At 36.7% G+C, this 24,434-nt stretch overlaps 1 protein-coding gene across 6 annotated transcripts in view; it reads left to right on the top strand.

Moving 5' to 3' along the window:
- LOC126366829 (polypyrimidine tract-binding protein 2) overlaps positions 1–13,867 on the top strand; it is a 496,400-nt gene extending 482,533 nt beyond the window's left edge. For all 6 annotated transcript variants that reach the window (XM_050010129.1, XM_050010132.1, XM_050010131.1 and 3 more), the window contains 8 exons: positions 7,374–7,533; positions 8,496–8,692; positions 9,333–9,366; positions 10,183–10,275; positions 11,190–11,304; positions 11,425–11,526; positions 11,834–11,911; positions 12,124–13,867. In XM_050010129.1, coding sequence (XP_049866086.1) covers positions 7,374–7,533; positions 8,496–8,692; positions 9,333–9,366; positions 10,183–10,275; positions 11,190–11,304; positions 11,425–11,526; positions 11,834–11,911; positions 12,124–12,256 — 912 coding nt within the window. In that variant the 3' untranslated portion in view covers positions 12,257–13,867. The remainder of the gene's footprint in view (positions 1–7,373; positions 7,534–8,495; positions 8,693–9,332; positions 9,367–10,182; positions 10,276–11,189; positions 11,305–11,424; positions 11,527–11,833; positions 11,912–12,123) is intronic.
- The last annotated feature ends 10,567 nt before the right edge of the window (positions 13,868–24,434 follow it).

Raw genomic sequence — 24,434 nt, 5'->3', positions numbered from 1 at the left:
TGTAACAGTCAAAAATGTGATATCTTTGCCTTCACCCGTTTTCACAGCCAACACTGCATAAACTCACTCTTCATACCTATTATATTATATACTGTCCACCAAAAAAATATTCCGACCACATTATTTTATTAAATCAATTAATCATCTGTGTTTCCTTTACTATGTTTCCACTTAATAGAATATTCATGTTTCCATTTCCTAAGAATAATTAATGACGTAATTGCTCTCCTCATCTTATGTACAAATAAATAATAAATAGGTAAAGGAGATTACTATCTAAATTTACGTATTTAGTACCCGTGGCCCCAGCAGTGGGGACGTTAATGGGCTGATGATAATGATACGTATTTTACATCATATAATTAATAGACTTAGGTTATTCCATAATTGACAAAAATTAGTGATAGTGAATTTACGGATCAGAGATTCATGCAAGAGTGCGTTTATAAAGTATGTCCATTTGAGTACGATATATTGGCAAAGTTGCAAATTTTAGAACAACAAACGTCTCGTTAGTGTGCACGGCGGCGGTCAAACCTCATATAAATTTAAAGCTATCAAACACACCGGGAGCGAGGAGCTTGCCCCGTTTAAAATTGCACGTCCCATCGCCCGCCCTGTTTAGATTCCTACGAGCTGTGTCAACATCGCTTGAGCTGCACTCTGCATCACCTAGTTACGTGTCAAACATTGTTTAGCAGTTGTTTTGTTAGTGTTCTGTGGCCAGTTTGCTTACTGTAATCACGTCGGTACGCCGACGACAATCAAGGTTTCGGGCGCACGGTGCAAAGTTTCAGCAGTACGCGCCTTATATTACAAGAAGCTTGCGAGACGCGAGTGCCTTATACCCTAGTACTTACAACGTGCGAACTGTTTCAGGTGCATTATATGACGTCAAAGACTGCTTAATGCGGTAGCGAACAACTTTTAACAGTGTCGACCCAATAAGTAGTACAACAATGTTTACAGACCTTATCGTCTCTAAGGCACTTGTAACACAGGGAATGTAACGGAAACTAAACTACCCCAATGTATCCATAAAATTTTCAAGAATAGGTAATTTCCAACTAGTCAAATCAGTTACTTTTTACTAAACGTCAAAACACGAAATGACTATGGAATTTGTATGAAAAAGCAACCTATGACGTCATAGAAAAACGTGCCAAAATATCGTACTTTTTCATTACTAAAATTTATAAATAAGTTAAATAAAAAAAATAAAACGTTTTTTGTCACCTTTAGATCTGTCTTAATTTAATATTGAGAATTTCGTAAATTATCTTTGTCCTAGGAAACTACCCAATTGTAACTACTAGATCAGTTACTTAGTTTAAATATAAAATGCTAATCACAAAGTTAAAGTATTTATAATGGTATTTATTATTCGGACAAAGTTATTTTCCTATTGAAGAATTTGGAAACAAATAGTTTTATATTTTAGTATTTCAATACTCAAAATCTACAGTAACTTATTTTATTATATAATGTAATACATTATTTATTGTATACATGTTAACAAAAAAGAAAGAAAAGAGAAGATGCAACAAAAGGGGGCTTAACGTTTAGTGAAAACGTATAAGTTTGTGTTAGTTGACAAATATACTCTATTGTAAAGAAAGCTACTTACAAATACTTACCAGCGTCGTTTCCCTAACACGCTTAAGTGTTCCTAGTTTCTACATGTTTGCAGACAAATGTAACAATTGTATTATGTTGCCGAACAATAAATATAAATAATAAATAAATATTGTTCGAGACAATAGCGGTTGAAGCGTTCCTATGTAACAAAACTCGTCTCATTATTCTCGTAGCTCATAGGCATTTAGCAATCGCGTATCGTTTGATAAGCAAACTCGAGCAAAATGGGTGCGGTTTTTGAACGATCCATGCTTCGGTTTTGGTCGTCACTATCTGTCACCCACAATTAGGGGTAACCTCCAAGTATTAATTACATTGTCTAATGGAGCGAGCGTCGTTTGCTCGGTGACGCGCCACAATGTGTACACACCCTAATTGTGATGGGTATGCTTGTAACATTCATTATTCGCGCTGTTTTTATTTCAGCTTAACTTCAGTGGATTCACGAAAGGGACATTTACCTAACTTTGTAGTGTTGTCATTTCAAAACAAGTTATAGTTTTAATCCTCTTTATAATATAAACAGCTTAATAGGTATAGGTCCCACTAGTGGGCAGATGTCTACCCACCCTACTCCTCTGAGAGTTAGTTGAGAAATTTGACATGTATTGTTATTAGGATCATTGTTGATATCAATGTATAAAAAAAACAAAGCAGATGCTTTGGCATGATCGCGTTCACGTGTTCTACTTACCAAAGGCCGCGCCATCGCCCTTTTAAATTTAATTAATACAGAAAAAAATATAAATTAGATAAGTACCCGTTGGTAGGTACAATAAAAGCTGGTTACAATTTAATATACCTACAAATGCAACACAAAAGCATAAACCATTGAACTTTGCACCGGACGGATATGTCGTAAAAACGCCGAATCAAAATGCATTAAGCTTTTTATGACGATTGATATTTCGCTTTTCAATTTTCACTTGGATCGAAAAGCGGATGGATTAAAATAGCAATTTCCTAACGAATTTGTTTGGTCTTTTTCCATTTATAGTTAAAAGCTTGCTCTCTTAGTGGTGTTTGTTTTGAGTGCAGCGAGCGTCCATCGGATAAGTGATCTTTTATCCGTGACTAATGGAGCGAGAACCCCGCCGCAATGCTACTGCAACTTTCACCGATCAATTAAGCCATTCCACAACGTCTGGACTCCCCGCCTAATATCAGGTATCTCTTGTGCCACGCTGCACTATCGATAAACTTTACACACAAACATTTGTATTGCTCAACTTCTAACTAAGCTCATATAGCAATTTAATGTAGTCGTAGCAACTATGCAAAAACAAAAACCGCTAAATTTTAAAAGTTTTTGGTATCTGCTACGTTATAAATATCTTATTATTGAAAATTAAATTAATGACTATTAGCGTTACTACTTATACTATTTTATTAAAAGTTCAAAATTGATCCACTCTCGATGCCACGAGCTGAGGTTCAGGCCCAACTAGATATCTTCAGGCCTGTTGTCTTTAATTTTGTACCATGTGAGAGCCCTCAGCGCTCGCAATTTGTCCGGCCAGGTAATAAATACCATAAATGCAGCAAACCTACAATAGGTAAGTCACGTAAAAAAAAAATTGTAACTCCGTAATATAAATTAAAAACATTAGCCTTGGGTGTTTTTCACCTCATGACAACATACTTACTTACCCTGATGATGACAGTTAGCTTAATGTTCCACGCTGTCACCCATGGGAATACCAGTCGTAATAGGTTATTATACCATAACTAAAACTAAAAAATAATGTTATACCAACAGCTCAAAGATGAACAAAACCAAACGTAAGACCGGAGCTTGAAAATGTTTTCATTACAATTCCTCCGTCTCGTGATCCACCGACAAAAACCAAATGCATCGCGGCGCTTCCGTAATCCTTGCATCCAACATAAGCACCCAGCCCCACGTGGTCTCTTATAAATATTAAACGTGCTACGGGACCCCAACAAAAACGTTTATCTGGGCTCCGTGGAAAAACCGCCAGAATTAGCAGTGGGGGCTGGATTAAGGCGGACCGCACTTAATCCTTCACTAAGAAGGCTTTCCTTAAACGAGTTCTAACGAGCTAAAGATAAAACAATTACCGGGGACGTGATTAAGAGATACGGAGGACACTTGTTACGTCTTACGCTGATGCCGGCGACGCTACCCGCCCAGCTTTGACGGCTGCTTACCCCTGATTTCTGATGTTCACTTTACATAACAGCATCAAGTCTGAATCTCCGAAAGGGTAGCCAGAGGTGTATAAGAACAATTATGCACCTACTCCTCGTCAGCTAAATAATCTAATAATCTTTTAAACAGTAGAGATGAGTGTGTGTAACTAAATAACAAACAAATGATATATTTTGTCTTGTAAAACGGGCGAAATAGTTGAATTTATCATTTAAAAAAAACCCAGATAGTCATTATTTTTATTTGACAATGTGCGTAAAGACGGTAGTAACTTCACACTTGTTCACTTTAAAAGATATGCACCTAGAAAAGCTCGGTAAATTGGTTGTAAAAAGTCAGACTTTATTGTACAAACGTGACTCTAGATATTTAAGCGCAATGTGGACAATCCTTATTGAAATCAATCATTATACAAACAAACTCAACGACTTCAATTCCCAAAAAACAATCAAATATATATAAAGATGACAGTCTTGCCTCAAAACATTTCAATCACGATTTAATCTTTTAATATACGGCTGAAGTGTTGGAACTTTTTCATAAGGCACGTTTCAGGTTCAATAAATTCAAAAAGGAGACTTTTCAGGGGCATCACGGATCCGCTTTCCCCATTACGCAGTAAAAGATCCTAATATCAAATCGGGCGTGGCGTTTGTCGTTTTATCACCTTGTCACTCCTCCTAATATTTTTTTACCTCAATTACGGCACCCTCCCTGAATGCAAATAACCGTTTCAGAAGATTAAAATACTCCTGAATATTGATATTGGAGGGAATTGGGTCGAAAACTAACCTGGTGAAAACTTGGTAAGCCAAATCCATATTAATACTAGTTACTCAACTTACTATAAATTAAAAAGAAAACTGGATCTGTTATATTCACACGTAACACCTTAAATTGATTTGACTGAGAACTTTCAGATAGATGGAAACCCCAGAGATGGTCGTAGGGTATTTCTGAGGGCAAAATTAGGGTATTTTGCAGAGACGGACTTTGCGTACTTACGCGACACCCGAAGTCGGACGTGGTTTGTTTAATCTTTTAAACAGTAGAGATGAGTGTGTGTGACTAAATAGAAAAACGAATGATATGTTTTGTCTAGTAAAACGGGCGAAATAGTTGAATTTATCATTTACAAAACCCAGATAGTCGTTCTTTTTCTCGACAATGTGCGAAAAGACGGTAATAACTTCACACTGCAACTACATAATGGCGTGTGAAGACCGTTTTCACAAATTACTTTTGACTTTTCAGATTTATGCCTTCTTGAAATAACGACCGACTTAAATTCAAAGTGCCTCTACAAAGCTTATAAAAAGTAAAGAAATTAATCTGCAATTCAAAATCCTTCTTGCCTCCAACAGAAGTCGTAAAAATTTACTTTCATTTTGTTTCCCGGTGTTTGGGCTACTAAAATGTTGTATAGAACTTTTTCCCAATAAGTTTATCTATGTATACGAATTAATAATTGCTAGATATTAAATTTTGATGCCAAAGGATTCATTTCACAATTATTAAATCAAATGCTTAAACATTCTGTCAAGCTCAAACGATGATTCATAATTAATAGAACATTATTCTGCATTATTCGGCAAGTGAATAATATTTCCACAATATTTTGGAAATAAAGGACTCTGCTCCTTTTCTTTAGCTTGAAATATTATCTGTGATGGTACCTGATTATACTCTCATTTGACTTTTAAAAATTTATTTAACCATACCAATGCATTCAGGAAAATAGAAATTAGAATTGTAAATTAATTACTGGTTTCGTTCGATTACGCTTTACGCACACTTTCAGTAGGTTTTCACGAAATCGAATTCGTCCCGCGAGGGTCTACAAAACTAATTACGTATCGAAGCTATCTTCTTCCACGCTTTCTTACGTGCCTTTCGCATTTCCATATAAGTTGAGCTTTAAACGAGCCAATCTATTCACGTCTACACATCAGGGGGTCGCATTTGCATATAGAACAGAAATTTATTAAATCTACAGCCAATATCCAGCGTTCCGACATCGAACTCTTGCTTCTTCGTCTCTTGATATTTTTATTGGATTGTAAAAGAGGTCTAATGTAACCGCACCTACAAATTGGAAGGGCGTGATTTATTTCCCGCCCATTTACATACTTAAAAAGTAAGCGCTCCGCCGCTTAGTTCAATTGAATTGTTAGCTGGGGTGTAATAGCTAGCTACCGAGTCGTAAAACTGCCAATTTTCTTTTTGTGATAATTTCAAGTCATTAAAAACTTAAAACGTTTTATTTGGCTAATGGCTCCCGTCGCAAAATGTCACAATTCATTTGAAAGACGACGTTTTTTCTGAGGCACTCTCAATTTATTTTCCTGGAATTAAGTAATTTATGGTTTAATTCGTTATCCTCAGAAAGTCTCTTCTAGTAGACTTTTGTTTTTAAGAACAAACTGTTTTCTTATTCAAAAATACAATACATTTACATCTTTTGTTCATTTTACTCGTCGCTCCCGGAATCAAGACAAATCTTTTAATATGGTTTTGAGAGGACTTTGATTCGTTGGAAATACTTTCATTATTCGTGAAAACAGTGTCGTTAATTGGTTGAATTAATAATTTCGATTTAGAGAGAGTTGGCCGCGGGCGAAGTTGACGGTCCTAATGAAACGGCTTCGTAGGAAGCGCCCGCGGTACGAAAGTTGAACCGTTTGAATAACTACGGCGACGGTTTGCTGCCTTTGTGTAACTTCCCCATTACCTACTAAAAGTGAGTAGAACGGAACGTAAGATTGATAGAAAGTAAGAGAGAATACTATGGAAGGATAATTACTTAATGGTTGTTTATGAATTTAGAATGGTTAATGAACACGTACAAAAAACACATTCTCATAAGACTAAAAGCTCCCTAAACCCGTTATTAAATGAAACAAACGACCTTGAGGTAGAAGATGATTTTAAAAACATTCAGGTGCTACTGTTAGCAGACATCTCGCGGTGCTTTCATCCCTTCATTTCCATTTTTTCAGATATAAAAACGTGTTGCACCGCGCTTTCATTATAAAAATAACGTGTACACTGCGGTGAACCAAGAGCATAAAGTTCGCAGGAATGGGTTGAGTGCTGTTGCATTTTAATTAATTCTCTTTTCTATCGCGATGCGGTGTTATCAGCTTCCCGCAGGCGCGGCGGACAAACAAATAACTGTTGCTCGGGAACGTAACCGTTGTGACACCACCCCTATACTGATTTTTCTTCGCGTCTAAGGGTAAAATCACCCAACAAGCTTCTAGATCGAACGGCTTTTTCCATCCTCCTTTTAACCTTTATCCACTTTTAGTCCTATTGTACAAGAGGATTTGTTGTAAATCCCTAAATGGTGATAACGTAAAAAATCTGGAATGATCTTTTATTTCTGCAAAAAATGAAACTTTTTAGCGCCTAATCTCTTACTTTTCATTTAATGCCTTTTCATATATGGAAAATGTTTTAGAAGGGATGGCACAAAGTAGGTTAGTTTTAAAGAGTAGGTTACCTTAACCTACCTATTGTTAACTCGAGCATTGATTACAAATTGTATATTTGTCTACAGGCTTTAGACGGGCAGAACATCTACAACGGTTGCTGCACGCTCCGCATCGACTATTCGAAGATGACGTGCCTGAACGTGAAGTATAACAACGACAAGTCCCGGGACTACACCAACCCCACGCTGCCGTCTGGCGACGGCGACGCGCACCAACTGTTGACCAGTGAGTTGATGCAACGGGCCCGTCTCGCCCTCACCCTCACGGCCAGGATGAGTTAGTCCCATACTACTCCAGCACCCGGCTTCCACACCGCTCCGATTCTACGCACCGTTAGAAGCAGTTGATTCCGACTCCTCTCTGACTGACTCGATCACCTCTGCATCGTGTTCTTCTTCTAAAGCGTCCCAGTTCGCAATATTACATTTATTGCTCGGCATGATCTCTAGTAGATCACTATAGGAATGTATTCTTATCAGTGCACTAGCACTTAGTTCATTATTTTAAACTTAATTAAAAAATGTATTGCCCAGGATTTTCGAAGTAGTTCGCAATTTTAATCATCTGGTATCTCATCCTGGTAATAGCATTAATTTTATGTACGATTAATTAAAATTAAAAGCTTTCACTGGCAGAATATTCGCTTTAATCTTTTGTTTTGCCCACGGCAATTTTATGTTCTTTGAGTTACGCGGATACTCCGTAGCCATTCTGCAAACGAAATAAATCTCCAGCACCGAATCACACAAGAGCAACATTTCTAAATTACATTTGCTATTCCACGTTAGCTCTTTTCTTGTTTGCCATTCATAATTCAATGCTAAATATTCCCGCTGTGACTAATAACTTCTCATAAATCCGTATTGCACCGTAGAGGATTGTACATAATATGAAGGGATCATTCCGGCATTGCGGATTTGTTACTTTCGCTGCTGCGTACATAATTTGTTTTTCGTTATGCTACTCCTATTTCGTAAGTATCCGTAACTGATTACGAAAGAAATACCTTGTTATATTTTTACTGCTCAAGATTTTGTAATCATATACGAATTGAGTTATATTTATTACCTTTTAATAGAAAAGTCTGGAATGCAATTTTATCGAGGACTGTCTCCATCTGAAACCTATTTGCTTGTTAAGTTTGTCCGTCTTTTTAGCCCCTAGGTCACACCATGAATGTTTCTCAGGTGGTGGAGTTCTGGCACCTCCCTTCCTTGGGCTGGGCTCAGGCCTGGCCTCGCCCTACGGCGTCGGCGTCGGCGGGGTAGGCCTGCCAGCCTTCGGAGCCCTCACCCTGACTCCAGCCTCCCCCGCCCTGCGCGCCCTCGCCGCACCCCCGCTGCCGCTAGCCACAGTACTCCTCGTCTCCAATCTCAACGAGGAGGTTAGTATCCCCACGAACCACACTGTCACCTCACTGTTTTGTCTATTGTGTGAATTTGTGGACCAATTACAGAAGGCGGCACTACACGTCTTTTGTTTTATAGACCCCGCCCTTTTGTTATGTAAAACACATTTTGTACGTTCCCAGTGTATGAATGTTATAATACGCCTATCTTTGAGCCAAAACGATGAACAAAGCTCCCTATAATCACAAAGTGAAAAGCTTATTATACTCAGTTAATGATAAGTGTAACGTCCCAGAAATGGAGAACAATTAGAGTTCATTCCCTGAAACTTATAACAAATGATATTCGAGTAGCTGAGTATTCAACGTTAAAATTTCAATCAAAACTTTTGCAATGTTTCGAGTTGGTAGCTTCATGTTTATTGGCAAATTTATTCATTACGCTAACAAAATAGCCAGTAACGTCTCCTCAAGACACCACCTTAAAATTTGGGTTCACGATACTGGTAAACAAACCACTAATGCATCCACTAATACGGGGGCGTTACAGGCTATTACACTATATACTCTACTCAAACTCCTTAAAAATAAGTTGCTAATTTATTTATAGATATGATGTCAGATATCTTTTATGACTATTTATAATACTGTCTCTTTCTCTTTCCTATTGTTTTAGATGGTCACGCCTGACGCTCTCTTTACCCTTTTCGGTACGTGTGCACATACATTCCGTATTTTATATTAAAACATTAATATGCTCCTGTCGCCTGAAAGACAAATTGTCAGCTAACATTCTCGATTTCTATCCTGGTAACCGCATCTGTTGACTGTGTCGACGCTTCGCTTCATAACTCTATCGAATCTGCTTTATTAACTCGTATGACAATTTGTGTTTCAGACACCTAGTCGTAGCTAAGTTAGATGTCTACCCCGTGTTGTTTTTTATTATTTTATTTGCCAGTATGTCCGAGCTGTCCGTGGCCAGTTATATGTGGACAGAAGTTGTAATACCATAGTTGTATAACATTAACTTACGATACTAAAGTGTACGCCAAAAGTTGATAAACACTACTCCAAGTTCAAAAGGACAAATTTAGCGGAGAGAAGTCAAAAAAATTTGTTTGTAGTTTGAGTACTTTGCTTTGAACAGCCAATGGACCAACGCCGCTGTTAACCGCTAGAGCATTAATTGAAGCTTACGTGACCAAATTAGAGCTTGGAATTGTTTTCTTCTTGTATCATTTTCCAACTGTCCAGTTTCATGACATTATTATGTATACCAACAGTTCTACAGTATACTGTGTATTATTGTTCAAGTAATCTGCGTGCTAAGTGTAGTAACTTTTAGTTTAGTACTTTTAGGCTATAGATTATTGGCAGTCTCAATTTTGTTTTGTTGATTCAAATGCTTATTATACCTAGCTAACACAATAGTGTCCAACATATTATTCATAATTGAGACGGCTGTCTAATAAGGTACCAAGGAAAGTGACGAGTGAGTTACTAACATGTGCTCCACTATTTAGGCGTGTACGGTGACGTGCAGCGGGTGAAGATCCTCTACAACAAAAAGGATTCAGCCCTCATTCAGATGGCGGAACCACACCAAGCCCATCTAGGTAAGTTCAACCTTACTCTTTTCTCACTAGAATGCAAATTGAACATTTTTATTTATTCTTGTCTTACCATAATAACAAACTGTAATGTCAGCGTCATCGGGAATCATGTTAGTTTGTATTAATGAATTTGTTGAATTGTTAAGTTTCTTTTAATTTTAAAAATGACAATTAAATAATCATTTATAGCAGGCATATACCCATAGAGAACAAATACAATAAAAACAATAATAATTACAATAGTAATTACAAAAGATAAATAAAATTACTAAAATTTACAATAAAACAAGTAGGTAATTCGAAGAAGTAGGCGTTAAAAATAATAAGTACTATATAATTTAGTATTTTATACACGTTTCTTGTGGCTTCACTTCTTTTGTGACTTTTAACTTCCAGTAATATAACGAAATATTGGCTTACGTATCCCAAAAGATTTATAAAATGTTATTCGACCATGTCTCAAATTCATTCGAGGTAAAACAAGTATTTACGCAATAATAATTGTTATTTCTGTAATTTCAACGACTTAATCTTTAAAATATTGAAATATTATATTTATATAGTTCGTTTTACTTTGAGATATAATTTGTATTAATAGTACTCATAATTGGCGACGTCTATGTCATAAATTTTAACGGCTAGACAACTTGACTACGGACCCGGGTTCGATATTCGGTAGTGTCAATTTAGAATACGAACTATTCAAAATTGACGAACTGTCTGGGTGTTTCCCAGCCAAATGAGAGGTGACATATATTGAGTATCTAGCAGAATTGGTGCTGCTACGTGAAAGTTGAATCCCGCGCCGTGTGAAGTAGTACGCTTCAACCGCCATATCCGAATGATTTTGTCGTCAGAAGAATCTTCTGTACCTATGAAAATTGTATCAGTCAAACATTAGTCCCACCTGTTTGCAGCCATGACCCACATGGACAAGCTGCGAGTGTTCGGCAAGGCGATGCGCGTGATGCTCAGCAAACACCAAACAGTACAGCTGCCGAAGGAAGGCCAGCCCGACGCTGGACTCACCAGGTACAGTAACAAATTACTTATTATGCAACAGTAGCCTCCGTGGTTGGTCTAGTAGTTAGTGTTGGGCTTGGACCCAGACAGGAACATGTATGTCTAATTATTATTCTCTTAAAATTACAGAGACTACTCCCAGAGCCCGCTGCATAGATTCAAGAAGCCTGGGAGCAAGAATTACCAGAACATTTACCCGCCGAGCGCCACTCTACATCTGTCTAACATTCCGTAAGTATTTTACGAAGAAACTCTTGCCTGAAAGATCCCCTTAAACGTCTGACGAGATTTCGCAGAAATACATCGTAGAAGATCAACCAAAGAGAGCAAAACAAAAACATTGGCTAATAATATGAGAATAATACTTATAGTCACCTTACTCGTGGAACGAATTATTTCCGTCAAAAATATATCAATTCAAGTAATTACTTAAAAGACAATGTTGGCAAATACAAACAAAAGGTCGGCATAATTTCTACTTTATATGTATGTCTGTATTGTATGTTGTCACGACAATAACTTAATTGTTGTTTTTCAGAGCCACCGTGTCTGAGGATGATATAAAAGAAGCTTTTACAAAGAGGGGCTTTACTATCAAGGCGTTCAAATTCTTCCCGTAAGTATTAAAACTATTTAGTTACCTACTTATACAATTTTATTACTTTAACTCCAATCTGTAGTGACTTTTATAATCAACTTCGGCTCTTAACATACACAACCTGAATGGTATAGGTATATCTCATACCTAAACACTCCGTTTTGTATTTTTGATACTTTTTCAAGTATTAAAACTCAAGTTTTTTACAAAATGATGCTTGCCAATTGCAGGAAGGACCGCAAAATGGCGCTGGTGCAGCTGCCGAGCATCGACGACGCGGTGGCGGCTCTCATCAAGATGCACAACTACCAGTTGTCCGAGTCCAACCACCTAAGGGTGTCTTTCTCCAAGTCGAGTATCTAAGCGGGCGACCAAGCGAGTCTTCAGAATATCACACATTCGGCAGTCGCGTCGCGGACTTCTAGCTGTGCCCAAGAGCCTCTGCCACGACCATCCAACTCGATACTGCACACGAGTTAATTTATTATTTTTAATAATCAAACTCGGCAAAGACTCGCCCGCACACAGCCAGCGCGAAACCGCGACTGCCGCAAACATACCTCTCACACAAATCGAGAATTTCACTCGACTGAAAATTAAAATATAATCTGTATTACGCTTACTCGGATCAGTCTAGAGATTAAGTGCTACTCTATTTTCTTAATAAATACGTACGTTTTACTGTTACTGTACATCTTATATCTAAGAACTCGGGGGTTAAAAAGACCACATCGAAGCCGTTCATCTAAAAAATCAAAATATTGCAATTTGACATTTGCACATATATAAAAGTAAGTCCGCAATGTAAACAAATGTCAAAAAGCAATTATGCTTTTTAGGTGAATTACTTTGATGTGGCCTTCTTAACCCCCCTTGTCATCATCACTTTCAATGGCAGCTAAATGCTTTATATCTTACTTATTTCAAAACCTTGACCACTTCCCTAACGAAACAGAGAGGATAACTAATTTGTGTGATATTCATTCCAAGTTTTAAATAAATCATATAATTTTATTTTTATAAATGAATTGTAATAATTTCCAGTGATTTTAAATATTGATTTCATGTTATGTAATCAAAATATCAGAACGTATATATTCTGCAATTAGATTGCGCTAGATTTATTTTCCTTTGGCAATTATTTATGCATACAAGAGCAATGTAAAACATTGCTTCCAGTTTGATGGTTGTTACGTGGCAGGCTATATTTAATCCCACATTTGAATTTAGAAAACGCATTGTTAAGGAGAATTTCTTTGTCACATATAATTTGCAGTTATTACTATAATATTATATTTTATAAATATATTTTATGCTCTATTTTAATATGCACAATTTACTATTATTGCATTTCTTTATAAGTAAATATAGTTTTTGTACGCATACACATTTTTCCTTACTTTACGATTACCTACTGGAATGTTATGTTAAGAAATGTGTATGTGTGTGCAATATTAGTTATAAAGATTATTTTAATAATATATTTTAGATATAACTGTGTTCGTGTCGGCACAGGCCGGCGGTATAACAGTCTTTACGATGCTTCCATACTTGTTTCGTTGATTAGGAAAATGTTCAGTTTTTCTTCTTGTTCAGATCATAGTTCTTCTCAATTAGTTAGTGTAATCACAACTCTACGCTAAGCATCTAGTTGATATTTATCACTATTAAACGTTATGTTCAGTGACATAAAGTGACATGATGCATTTATTTCGATGTTAATTTATATTAATGGTAGCTACAACATACAATAAATGCTCGTGCATTAGTTTCACTAAGCAGTTAATTTTAGGTAATTATTTATTTGCCTCTGGTCGGAGAGCACTGCATCGCGCGGTGTGGCCAATATTATGATAACGTATTTTTTAGAATAATTTTCAATATATTACTAGGATATTGGCACACTGGTGCCGATGGACGGCGTGGGCTATAAAGTATTAGCGAGATCTGATTTGCACTATGACATATATAATTAACGGTTAAACGAACTTACCTGTAAGTGAAGTTCTATCGTAATTATACGAGTGCTTCGTTCGAAGAGATTAGTAACCTATAAGATGATAAACTTGAACACAATGTAGTAACGCATAGTGACACCATTCATTGCACACATAGTTGAAAGCATATAGAAAAAAAATAATAACAAAAGTAATTCTTTTTTTTTTTTTTTTAAAGGGTAGTCTTATATTGTCTGCCCCACTCGAATAGTCTCCGCGCGCTTCATTAGTTTAGGGCTCTGTCTGCGATATTTGCAGAACAGATTTGGGGTCTAGGGCGGGCGGGGGTTACTAATCTCTTCGAACGAAGCACTCGTATAATTACGATAGAACTTCACTTACAGGTAAGTTCGTTTAACCGTTAATTATACTTCGTGCTTCGTTCTCGAGATTAGTAACCTATAAGATGATAAACTTGAACACAATGTAGATGTTGAGAGCAGGTTCGGGAAATATCGCAGTAAACTATAACGAACTATAGATGAAATGTATAATTTTCTAGTACTTATTATTATAATGTGCCTAGATGATTACAAACTAAATAAAATTACAAATTATTATTTAATATAGCACGAGCCAACTCTGCCTCGTTTGTGGTCATGATGGTTCTATTGTAGAATTTTCCAAACGTGGTGGAGTTTTGACTCCAACTAGCAGTTTTTCGAATCTGGTCAATGCTAACCCCTGCGCTGTATGCCTGGAATGTGGCAGCGTGGCGCGTGCTATGTGCTGAAAAGATTGACACATCCACACCAGAATCTTTCAGTGTAGACTTAATCCAACGAATAATCTTCAATCCAATGAATCCAACGACTGAGTGTTTGTGTGGTGACGGCTTTATCAGGCCGTTTAAAACTGATAAACAGGTAATCTGACTCTCTAATTGAGGCCGTTCTATTTATATGGCTAATTAATGACTTGGCTGGGCAAATCCCATGTTTTTGCAAAAAGAAAGGTAAGGTAAGGACTGGATTATTCGTACAGACTTTCGAAGTTTTGATGAGATCTGAAATTTTGATAACAATCTTAATATCTGGAAACATCTTAATGTTATAAATATTTATTTTCGACAGGGTTATGGGCGGTAACCAGTACCAGTAATGTTACACATTTTTTTTTTTTTTTTTCAAGTTTTTCCATTGATATGGCCTCGTTAGGGTACAAGAGAGCCAGGTAAATCTAGCACTCACCCAGTGTCCCAAGTGAAACTTGAGTACTTGGGAATAGTAGGTCTTAGCCTAAACACACCTTTGAAGAACCTTTGAATACGATAATCCGTCGATATATTGGGTCCTAAATTTAAGGACAAGGCTGCTCTACAGCAATTTAAGAATAAGAATAAGAATAAAATAAATTTATTGCCAGTAACAATTAACGAACCATATTGATTGCCACTATTAAATAAATCAGTAAGGAACTCCATGACTTTAAATATTGATGCATCGTATAAAGGTGTGTTATTTTGTTTACAAAAGTCATACCATTTATTAATATAGGTGTTGTACTGTTTAAAAGATGAATCAGCTAAAGAACTAATCATTATATCTACTGCCGAGGCTGGTACGGACCGTCGCGATAGTGCTGCCCGGATAATATTCCGGCAGCCAGGGTAAGGTTCGCGTGAATGTTCCTCCTGTTTTCACATTTCTTGTTCAGTCTACTGGCGAACAGGTCAATGTCTGGAGAACCAAACTGTGAAACTAACTGGTCAAAAGTAGAGTTTTCTACCTCCCATTCTATGTCTGGATGTGAACGTCGGGATTCAGTGTCAGCTACGATGTTTTCTTTAGATGGGAAATATGAAGTCTTTATAAAGATTTTCCTATGTTCATACCATTGCCAGATCTGTCTAGCAATGTCAGTGAGATGTGGGAATTGAATCCCGCCCATGCGGTTAATGTAGGATAGCGCAGTAGCGTTGTCTATGCGAATTAAAACTGGACAATTTTCTAAATGTTTTGCAAAAATTTTAATCGCAAAGTAAGCAGCTAAAGTTCGAGATAGTTGCATGATGTGCATCCCGCGCTCCGACTGTGACCAAGGCCCATTCGCGGTGTCACCCCCGCAGGCCGCGCCCCACCCCGTAGTTGAGGCGTCAGAAAATATTTCAACCGCGTAACAGTCGTCTCGAATACGGTGCGCAGGGCTCTATAGCACGTAGCCACCCTTGAAAATCCGAGAGTAAGTTTTCCGGGATTTTCATATACCTGTCATAGTCATCATGAGGTTGTAAGTTTAAATACTTACACCGTTCTAACTGTTTTGTATATAACATTCCATATTCCACTGCGGGACACGCAGACACAATATACACTTATAGGACTTCTATAAGTTGAGCAAATTTTCTAATTTTACACCGAGTAATGTTTATGATTTTTTGTAACTCTGCTTTGATATGTGTTTTCTTTTCTGGGGGCAAAGTTATTTGCATAGTACGTGAATTCAAGATGAAGCCTAAAATTTTACATGATTTTGAAGGGGGGGGGGATAGGCTGATCCCTTATCACCATAAGGTTCATCATATCCATCTTAGGACTTCGTATCAACAGTGGCTGCAAGTTGTCTTTGATTACTTGTGGCTCTGCCCACCCCATTTGGGATTACGGGCGTGAGTTTATGTATGTATGTATGTTGAAGGGGTCAACTGACTTTTTTCCCTATTGATTATAAAACCAAGAGCGGTAAGTAGATTAATAGTTGAGTTCACGTTGTAAGAGCATCCAAGATATGATCTTCCTAACAATTGAATATCGTCAAGGTATATTGTGGAAATATGTCCAGCTGCTCTAAGTAGACTGATTACAGGCTTCATTAACTTAGTAAAGATGTAGGTAAGGCGCCGTGTCCAACCCAAATGGTAGCACATTAAACTCATAAAGTTTATTATTGTTCCACATAAATCTCAAGTACGAGAATCTTCGTGAATTTTTATTAAGAAATAGGCGTCCTTTAGATCGACAGTGGCCATAAAACAGTCCTGTGACATTAGTTTAATTGATGTACGAATATCTTCTAGCTTAAAGTGACTTGTGTCAATAAACTTATTCAAGTTCTTTAAGTTTAATATAAAGCGCATTTGACCGCAGGTTTTGGGCGCAGGAAAACACTAAGTAGATATAAATTGTCCGTCGCAGTGTTCGCATGCTGAAATGGCGCCGATGCCTAGTAGGCTATTAATAGCCTCTTCAAAGCATTGCATTTCACTGCTAGAGTAGTTTGGGATCGGTTGTACATAATGTTGCACGACTGGTCGGGCAAAGGTAATTTTATAACCTTGAATTGTATTCAAAATATTATGGTCGAAAGTGATAAGTGACCACTGCGAGTAAAACTGTGCTAGTTGTCCAGCGTACAGTACCGCGTACAGTAGCGGCGGCGGCGCGGCGGCGACGACGGCCTGGAGGCGGCGGCGCGCGTGCGGTTCGTCCACGTCGTCGTGGCAGGCTCGCGGTTCTTCTGGGCCCCGGCTCCCGTCGGCCTGCGCTGCTGCGGTGCTGGAGCTTTCCAGTTTAAACCTTTGTTTCCCTGAGGTTTCAGCGTTTGAACAGCAGATTTTTTCCCCACCTTGTTTATCACCTTAAGCTCGGCGCCCGATTTGTTTACTGTCTTAGCCGCTTTCAAGGTATCGGTTAAGTTTTCTCCGAAGAGATATTTATCCACTTTGGAAGTACTTAAGTTTTCTTTTAGATCCTTTTTAAGGGAAAACATTGCAAAGTTTCGTCTAGTGATGGATTCTGCATATTGGATGTCGCATAATAGGCGAGCAGTGTCCATTAATTTCTTAATGAGTTCGTGATCCTTATTTTTGGCACTACTTATGTGGTCAGTCATTGCGGCCCCAAGGACAGTAATAGCCGTGGCGAGTTGTTTCTGCCGGGCCTTAATAGCCTTATGCCTCTTGAACATACTATCGGGCAGAGCGGCTTTGATTTCGGCGTTGAGTATAGGCGCGCCGATGAGGCCGCAGTTACCCGGAATAGGATATTTGTCGATCTGTTCCTTCCGAACATTTTTATCTAACCCATTTGTAGCAAGGTGTTCGAAACGGGATGCTAGGTCCTTATGTATATCCGGTCCATATTGTATGGTTGCAGAGGGGTCATCGCCGAGAATCTCTAACAATGCGCTATCTAGGACGTTCTCTGCAGCAGGTGGTGTACTCGTGGTAGCCCGAGCTTCACCCACGGCGGCGGCGACGGCAGTGGCGGTCGCGGTCCTCTCAGGCACCGCGTAGGACGGTCCCGGTTCGACATCAGAGTTAGGTCCGTGTAGAGTGACGATTAACGCCGTACTTGACAAAAATATACACGTATAAAGATACGCGTCGTAACTAGGGGGTGGTATGATTCCCACAGAATCATACGTCAGCAAACTCCGAGATTACGAGATAGTCCCACAGACGTCTCTGTACTCGAAAATTAATGTAAGGTGTATTTCCCATAGAAAAACACGCAAACATATTTTAATTCCTGAGGAATTATTCGTGTGAACAAAAAAGGTGCCTAAATATCTATACCTATATCGTACTCGTGGAGGACTCCCAGAGAGTCAACCGATTGAGCATAGTAGGTATGTGGTTATAAGTATCTAGGTACTTATATAATATATAATTATATATTTGAATCTGAGCACGTTGTGGCGGTGGAAAAACTCCCAAAGAGTTATCCGATTGCCGATTGTGCCGTAACGAAATTTGAATTTAGAACAGGCAGATTGTTGGTCATGTTTTGACCTTGACCTTGTTTTATGCAGTGGCGAGATAAACACCTAAAGTGTCTGACGAAGCCGTGCATAATAAAAATTTAAATATCGAACTTGACGAAAATTATGAAAGTTTGTACTAAGAAATACCTTGTGGGTTCTTCGAAGTAGGTGATGGTTCCCGTGACGACGCTTCCGACGATGATGATTCAATAACTCGAGCACGAGGTCTTCGTGAACGCATTATCATGCGTTCTAATGTTTTTAGACATTTGTTAATGTGATTCACGTCACCAATATCCTCACTGTGTCTTTTGGACATTATTAGCTAGTAAAACTATTGTATTTTAAGAGTTTTTTCTCGAATTATAGGTCAATTATTTGAACCGTGCAGAATGGCGAAGCACACAAAAGCGAATGAAGCGCGCGGAGACTATTCGAGTGGGGCAGACAATATAAGACTACCCTTTAAAAAAAAAAAAAAAAGAATTACTTTTGTTATTATTTTTTTTCTATATGCTTTCAACTATGTGTGCAATGAATGGTGTCACTATGCGTTACTACATTGTGTTCAAGTTTATCATCTTATAGGTTACTAATCTCGAGAACGAAGCACGAAGTATAATCAGCAGTATTTACACTAGGTCACAACAACTTCACTATAAACAGTATTTTAGTTAAATAGCTCTCCCTTGATATTTAATTTTGTATATAAACACGCTCTCAACTTCGACGACTTGAACTTTCACACTTTACTAACTTAATTGGTTTTCACACATCTTTGCCTTCTTAAATTAATGAAAATGCGTCTAGTCCAATGCAAAAGAGATTAAGTTTGTGGAATAAGTGATTTACGTAATGGAAATCTAATGTTGTCTCAAATGTTTGAACTGGTAAGAAATTATTTTGAGAGTTAAAGTTATTTACTTATTGTAACGGGATTGGTCATAGAGTGATGCCCGATAACTACGCTCTTAATGTTAGGACCAGTTTTAAGTGTTCAGTTCCACGTCCAGATTATGTGATTAGGCAAAGCATGCGTGAAACAGATACCTGATTATGAGGATATACGATGCCATGCTCGGAGTAATTAAGTCGAAATTATTGCATATCTTGATGAAGCCGCTGTCGACAATTGTTGATGTGATAGGACAGGTAGTGTGGCCTGGCGAGGCAGCCGCACTGGGTAGACAAGTTGTACGGCAGCGCAGGAGTGGCCCACGTGGCCCACTGACCAAACACATCCGATGGATCGCTAGCTACACGCAGCAGGCTGCACGCCCAAAGCTTAGTTCATGGCCGCAGCACAACGCTCACGCCCACAATTTTATATCAATTCAATCACTTTCAACATATCCCTCTCTAAATGTCACAAAAAGGAAATTTTTTGAATTTTTATTTTAGAAAGCATTGTGCAGTCATTATAAAATCACATATTTACACTATTATAAAATGTATAATATACATCACGTATCGTAAATAAGAAATAAAATAGAGCTTAGTAAGATGAAAACTGATAAAAAAATTAGATTGTCATTACGATGTAAGGTTTAATAGAAAAAAAAATAATCCTACAAATTGTATTAATCAGTACCTATCTACGATAAGAACGTAAAAGTAGTTATTCGGTTTAGATAATGTTAGGTGACCAGGGTGTGGTGATATTTTGCACGTTTTTGAAAATGTTTTTCTATAGGGTGCAGGATACTGTGCCTGTGTATTGAAGGTATGAGAAGTGACGACGTGGAGGTCTGTGTGGGAGATCGCATTGTAATTTTAAATTATATAATTACGTATTTAATTAAAAACAAAATCACAAAAGGAGATTACATATCCGCTGTATTCAGAGCGCGACGCTACACACATAGGCACTGCGGTTCCTTTAGCAGTAGTGAGATTCGCTCCCGTAATGGATACTTTGCTCCTCATACATTTAGTCATGTTTTGCTTATGCTCAATTCGTACCTACAGGTCGACGACAATGTGTGTAGCGTTTTCTGGCCTAAGGTTTTCTCAGTATCATTGGTATTGACTAATAGATAATTATAGGGATTTATGTGTTTAGAGAAGTATTTTAAATATTTAGATAATATGGTAATATTATTAAAAAATAATAAATAGATCAGTGTTTAGAACGAGATGCCAAATTTAAAGTCAATACACATTATTTTAGGTAAATGGTAATTGAAGTAACCTTAACATTTATTAAAAAGTTGATGAAAATGTTACAGTTAAATTATATTTGAGAGTTTTATTAAGCGCAATATACGCATTTTTATTCATTGTAAGTGAACATTGTTTCCATTTGTTAGTTAAAGTTATGCGTTGAAGATAGATGTGAAAGTTGTTTTCCAATGTTTTAATTGATTCAACGTCTTTTGCGATAACAGTCTGTCAGTGTCCTTACTAAACATTGTTTCTTACTTCGAGTGTTGTCTCCCTTGAGTTTCATACCAAAACATATCTGCGCATATCATTCTGATACTATTATTTTATTGCGCTTTATATTTATCTCTTATTACATTAGCTGTACTTGATATTTAGTGTTTCATAATGGTAATGTGAATAAAGGCCAACATATCAATAAATAGAAATTTGCCTAGGGCGCAAGTATTATGTCTTTCAGCTCCTGAAAATTCTGTAGTTTCTGATAATGCATTCACTTCGTTTTCACTTCAGTGTAATATTAAGGTGTCGTCGTCTCTATTCTCTTATTTTAATGTTAAGTCTTTGTGTGGTTAATTTCATCCTTATTTTTAATTTCATAATTAAACTATTATTTTCATTGATAACTTTTGTTTCTTTATTATTCAACCCCCTATTATTTTATGTTTATTTTTTACTTACCTATTATGTTTTTATTGAGTTTTTCCCCCACCATTTCTTGCGATGATGTAAATATTTAAACTTATTTATAATATAAATATGTCTTCTTTATATTAGTTACGTTCATTTATATGACTACCTACTTACATTCATTTTTAAATGACACTAAAACATGTTTTTTTTGATAAATAAATCACCAATTATTTGGAAACACTCAAAGAGATTAAATATTTGTAAATAAAACTATAAATTTTAAAGGGGAACAATATAATGAAAAAAGATGTACGTTTGTACACAATTGGTACTCTAGACATATTCGTACTTATAGATCTTAACTATCCTGACGCGTATCTGAACTCATCTGTATTTAATATATCTACTGTGCTTAAAACGCATCTTTGAAATAACTCTTTCCTTTCATTTCATAGCCTTTCAATTCGCGCATGAATTTAGGCAAAATTACGATTTAGTTAAAATTGTAAAGGGAGTAAGGGACTCTAAATATTGCCAATGATATGTTTTATATTATCAAGTGGAATATATTTCGCACAGGGTATAATGTGAATAAATTTTATCACCGCCCCTGGACGGGGGCGGTAATTTGTGTCCGTGCCATGTCCCTTATTCCTGCTGCGTGGAAAGAACTGAGCCATTCCATATTTTTGAAAACGTTGAATTAGCGAATATTAAAATGTGTAACTGCCAATTAATAGGCCCGACATCAATACCAACATCGCATCGTTTAGTTTCACTATATTTATTAAAAATAATATCTACAACACTACTAACAATATGTAAATGACATTCGTGTTTTTAAATTAGTTAACTACTAATAGTAATTTTAAACCTATAAAATGGCAGTTATTCTCGTGTTAAAATTAATCTGCGAATGTAAATATTATACACGACTATGTTAATAATTACAAATTAAATTTATAGGATCTATAGTAAAGATTAACATAATCATTACTCTAAGATTTACTAGTTAAAATTATCCTATCCTAATTTCAGTAGTCGCTCTATAGTTATACCTAAATCTTCCTAGAGAATATTATATAATACTTTCTTTGGTTAACTCATGGTCTTTAGTATCGTTTTAGTTGTTTCAGAATTAATGGTGTGCAAATTAAAGGGTTGTGTGTAAAGTTAAAATAGTGTAATAGATGTAAACGATCGTTCGAATAACGGATTATCCTCTAGCCTCATTTCGATGCACATCTCTCGTTTAGTTCGCTGTCATAGTAAAATTACTGAAACAATTCAAACACGTCAATACCTACTTTATTCTTAAATAAATATGCCAAAGACCAACTTATTGGGACAAAATAACAGGGATCTATATTTTTCCTTTCGATGTCTAACTTTATCATCTTCCAGAGATAATTCCAAGCTTTAACGAGCATTTCAGATGAAAATGTATTTTGAAGATGGTTTGTGACATTTTTATCATCGGTCCTTGCGACCATAAGCACACTATCTACATAACAAGCAGTTCATACAGTTAAGTGACTTAAAATATATATTACTATACTTACACAGTGACTACCCTATTGAACTCTAGATTTATTCTTTGTCATTTTATAATAAAATATAGTTGAAAATGGCATTTTTGTTTTAATTGATCCTAATCAACATCCTTGCCGAATAATTAATACATTATAATACCTATTATATAAAGTACCTCATCATCGGGATGAATGTGGTGTGTCGTAACTAAGTATGATAAAAAAATATATAAGTATTATAAATAATTAGAATATGAAAGATATTTCTTACCATCATTTTATTATCATTGGTCTGTGTAATAAATAATAAAACTTTATGCCACTTGTTCTCGTTAGCATTTTAAACCACAAAACTGTCAAAGATTCTTGTTTATAGAACAGACACAAGAGTATTTTTAACCGACTTAAAAACGGAGGTTATAATTTGAACCCGTATGTACGTACCTAATATCGTTGAATTGCACAATATTCGTATTTGTTGGTATATGTTGGCTACTAAACGCGTGTGACAAGTTTCGCAGGTGTATTGTTTTGTGTATTTATGATCTCCACGCATTTCTCAAAAACAACAAATTATACATACCTATTGCAATATTTTCAAGCAAGGCATAATAGCTTTAATAATGCGTTACTGATGTAGGTAAGTAAGTAGTCGTGACATGAACCATTTCAGGGGCCTTTGGCAGCTCAATTATAACCCTGACACCAGGGTTGATGAGGTTGGTAATTCACCTTACAACCCACACGATAGAAGAAGTTATGGTCAAAGAAACAGTCATTATAGAACTCGTTGATGTCTTTTGTATGAAAGAAGCCTTGACATTTATTTTTATTGGAAAAAGTACCTATCGTCCTACGGAAACGTGCAAGTTTCATAAAAATAGGTTTACTTAGCAGTTTATGCAAGTTATAGTCAAAGAACCGTTAAAAATTAAAATGTAGGTAATGCTGAAATGATAAAGAATGTTGCCTACAAGAGCGAGCCTTCCTATTTTCCACTGTAAACAACATTGTAACGATGATGAATGGACGTGTGAGTGAACTATTTCAGAAACCCAGTAAGTAAAATGTAAAAATATCAAATACCTGATCAAATTCTCAATTTGGCTGATCTATACAGGGTGTTAGTGACGTCGTAACGAAAACTTTGAGGGATGATTGAGTCCATGTTTCTGAGATGATATGAAGTGGAATTTTCCGTCGCAAAAGTATGGAACAGAAAATAATAAAAAGAAAAACAAAAATTTTCATGAATTTTCCGACTGAAAATTCCACTTGATATCAGGGGGGCTAAAATGGCCACATAGAAGCAATTCATCTTAGAAAGCAATATTGCTGTTTGACATTTGTTTGCATTGCGCACTTACTTTTATATGCGCAAATGTCAAATTGCAATATTGCTTTCTTAGATGAATTGCTTCGATGTACCCATTTTAACCCCCCAGCTCAGAATCATGGTCTGAATCAAAGATTCTATACAAGGTCTTTGAGAGTGAATCAGCCGTGCTGGCA

Source organism: Pectinophora gossypiella, chromosome 5, assembly GCF_024362695.1.
Source record: "Pectinophora gossypiella chromosome 5, ilPecGoss1.1, whole genome shotgun sequence".
NCBI lineage: Eukaryota > Metazoa > Arthropoda > Insecta > Lepidoptera > Gelechiidae > Pectinophora > Pectinophora gossypiella.
Note: the sequence above shows the minus strand (reverse complement) of the source record. Positions and strands in the feature narration are given on the sequence as shown.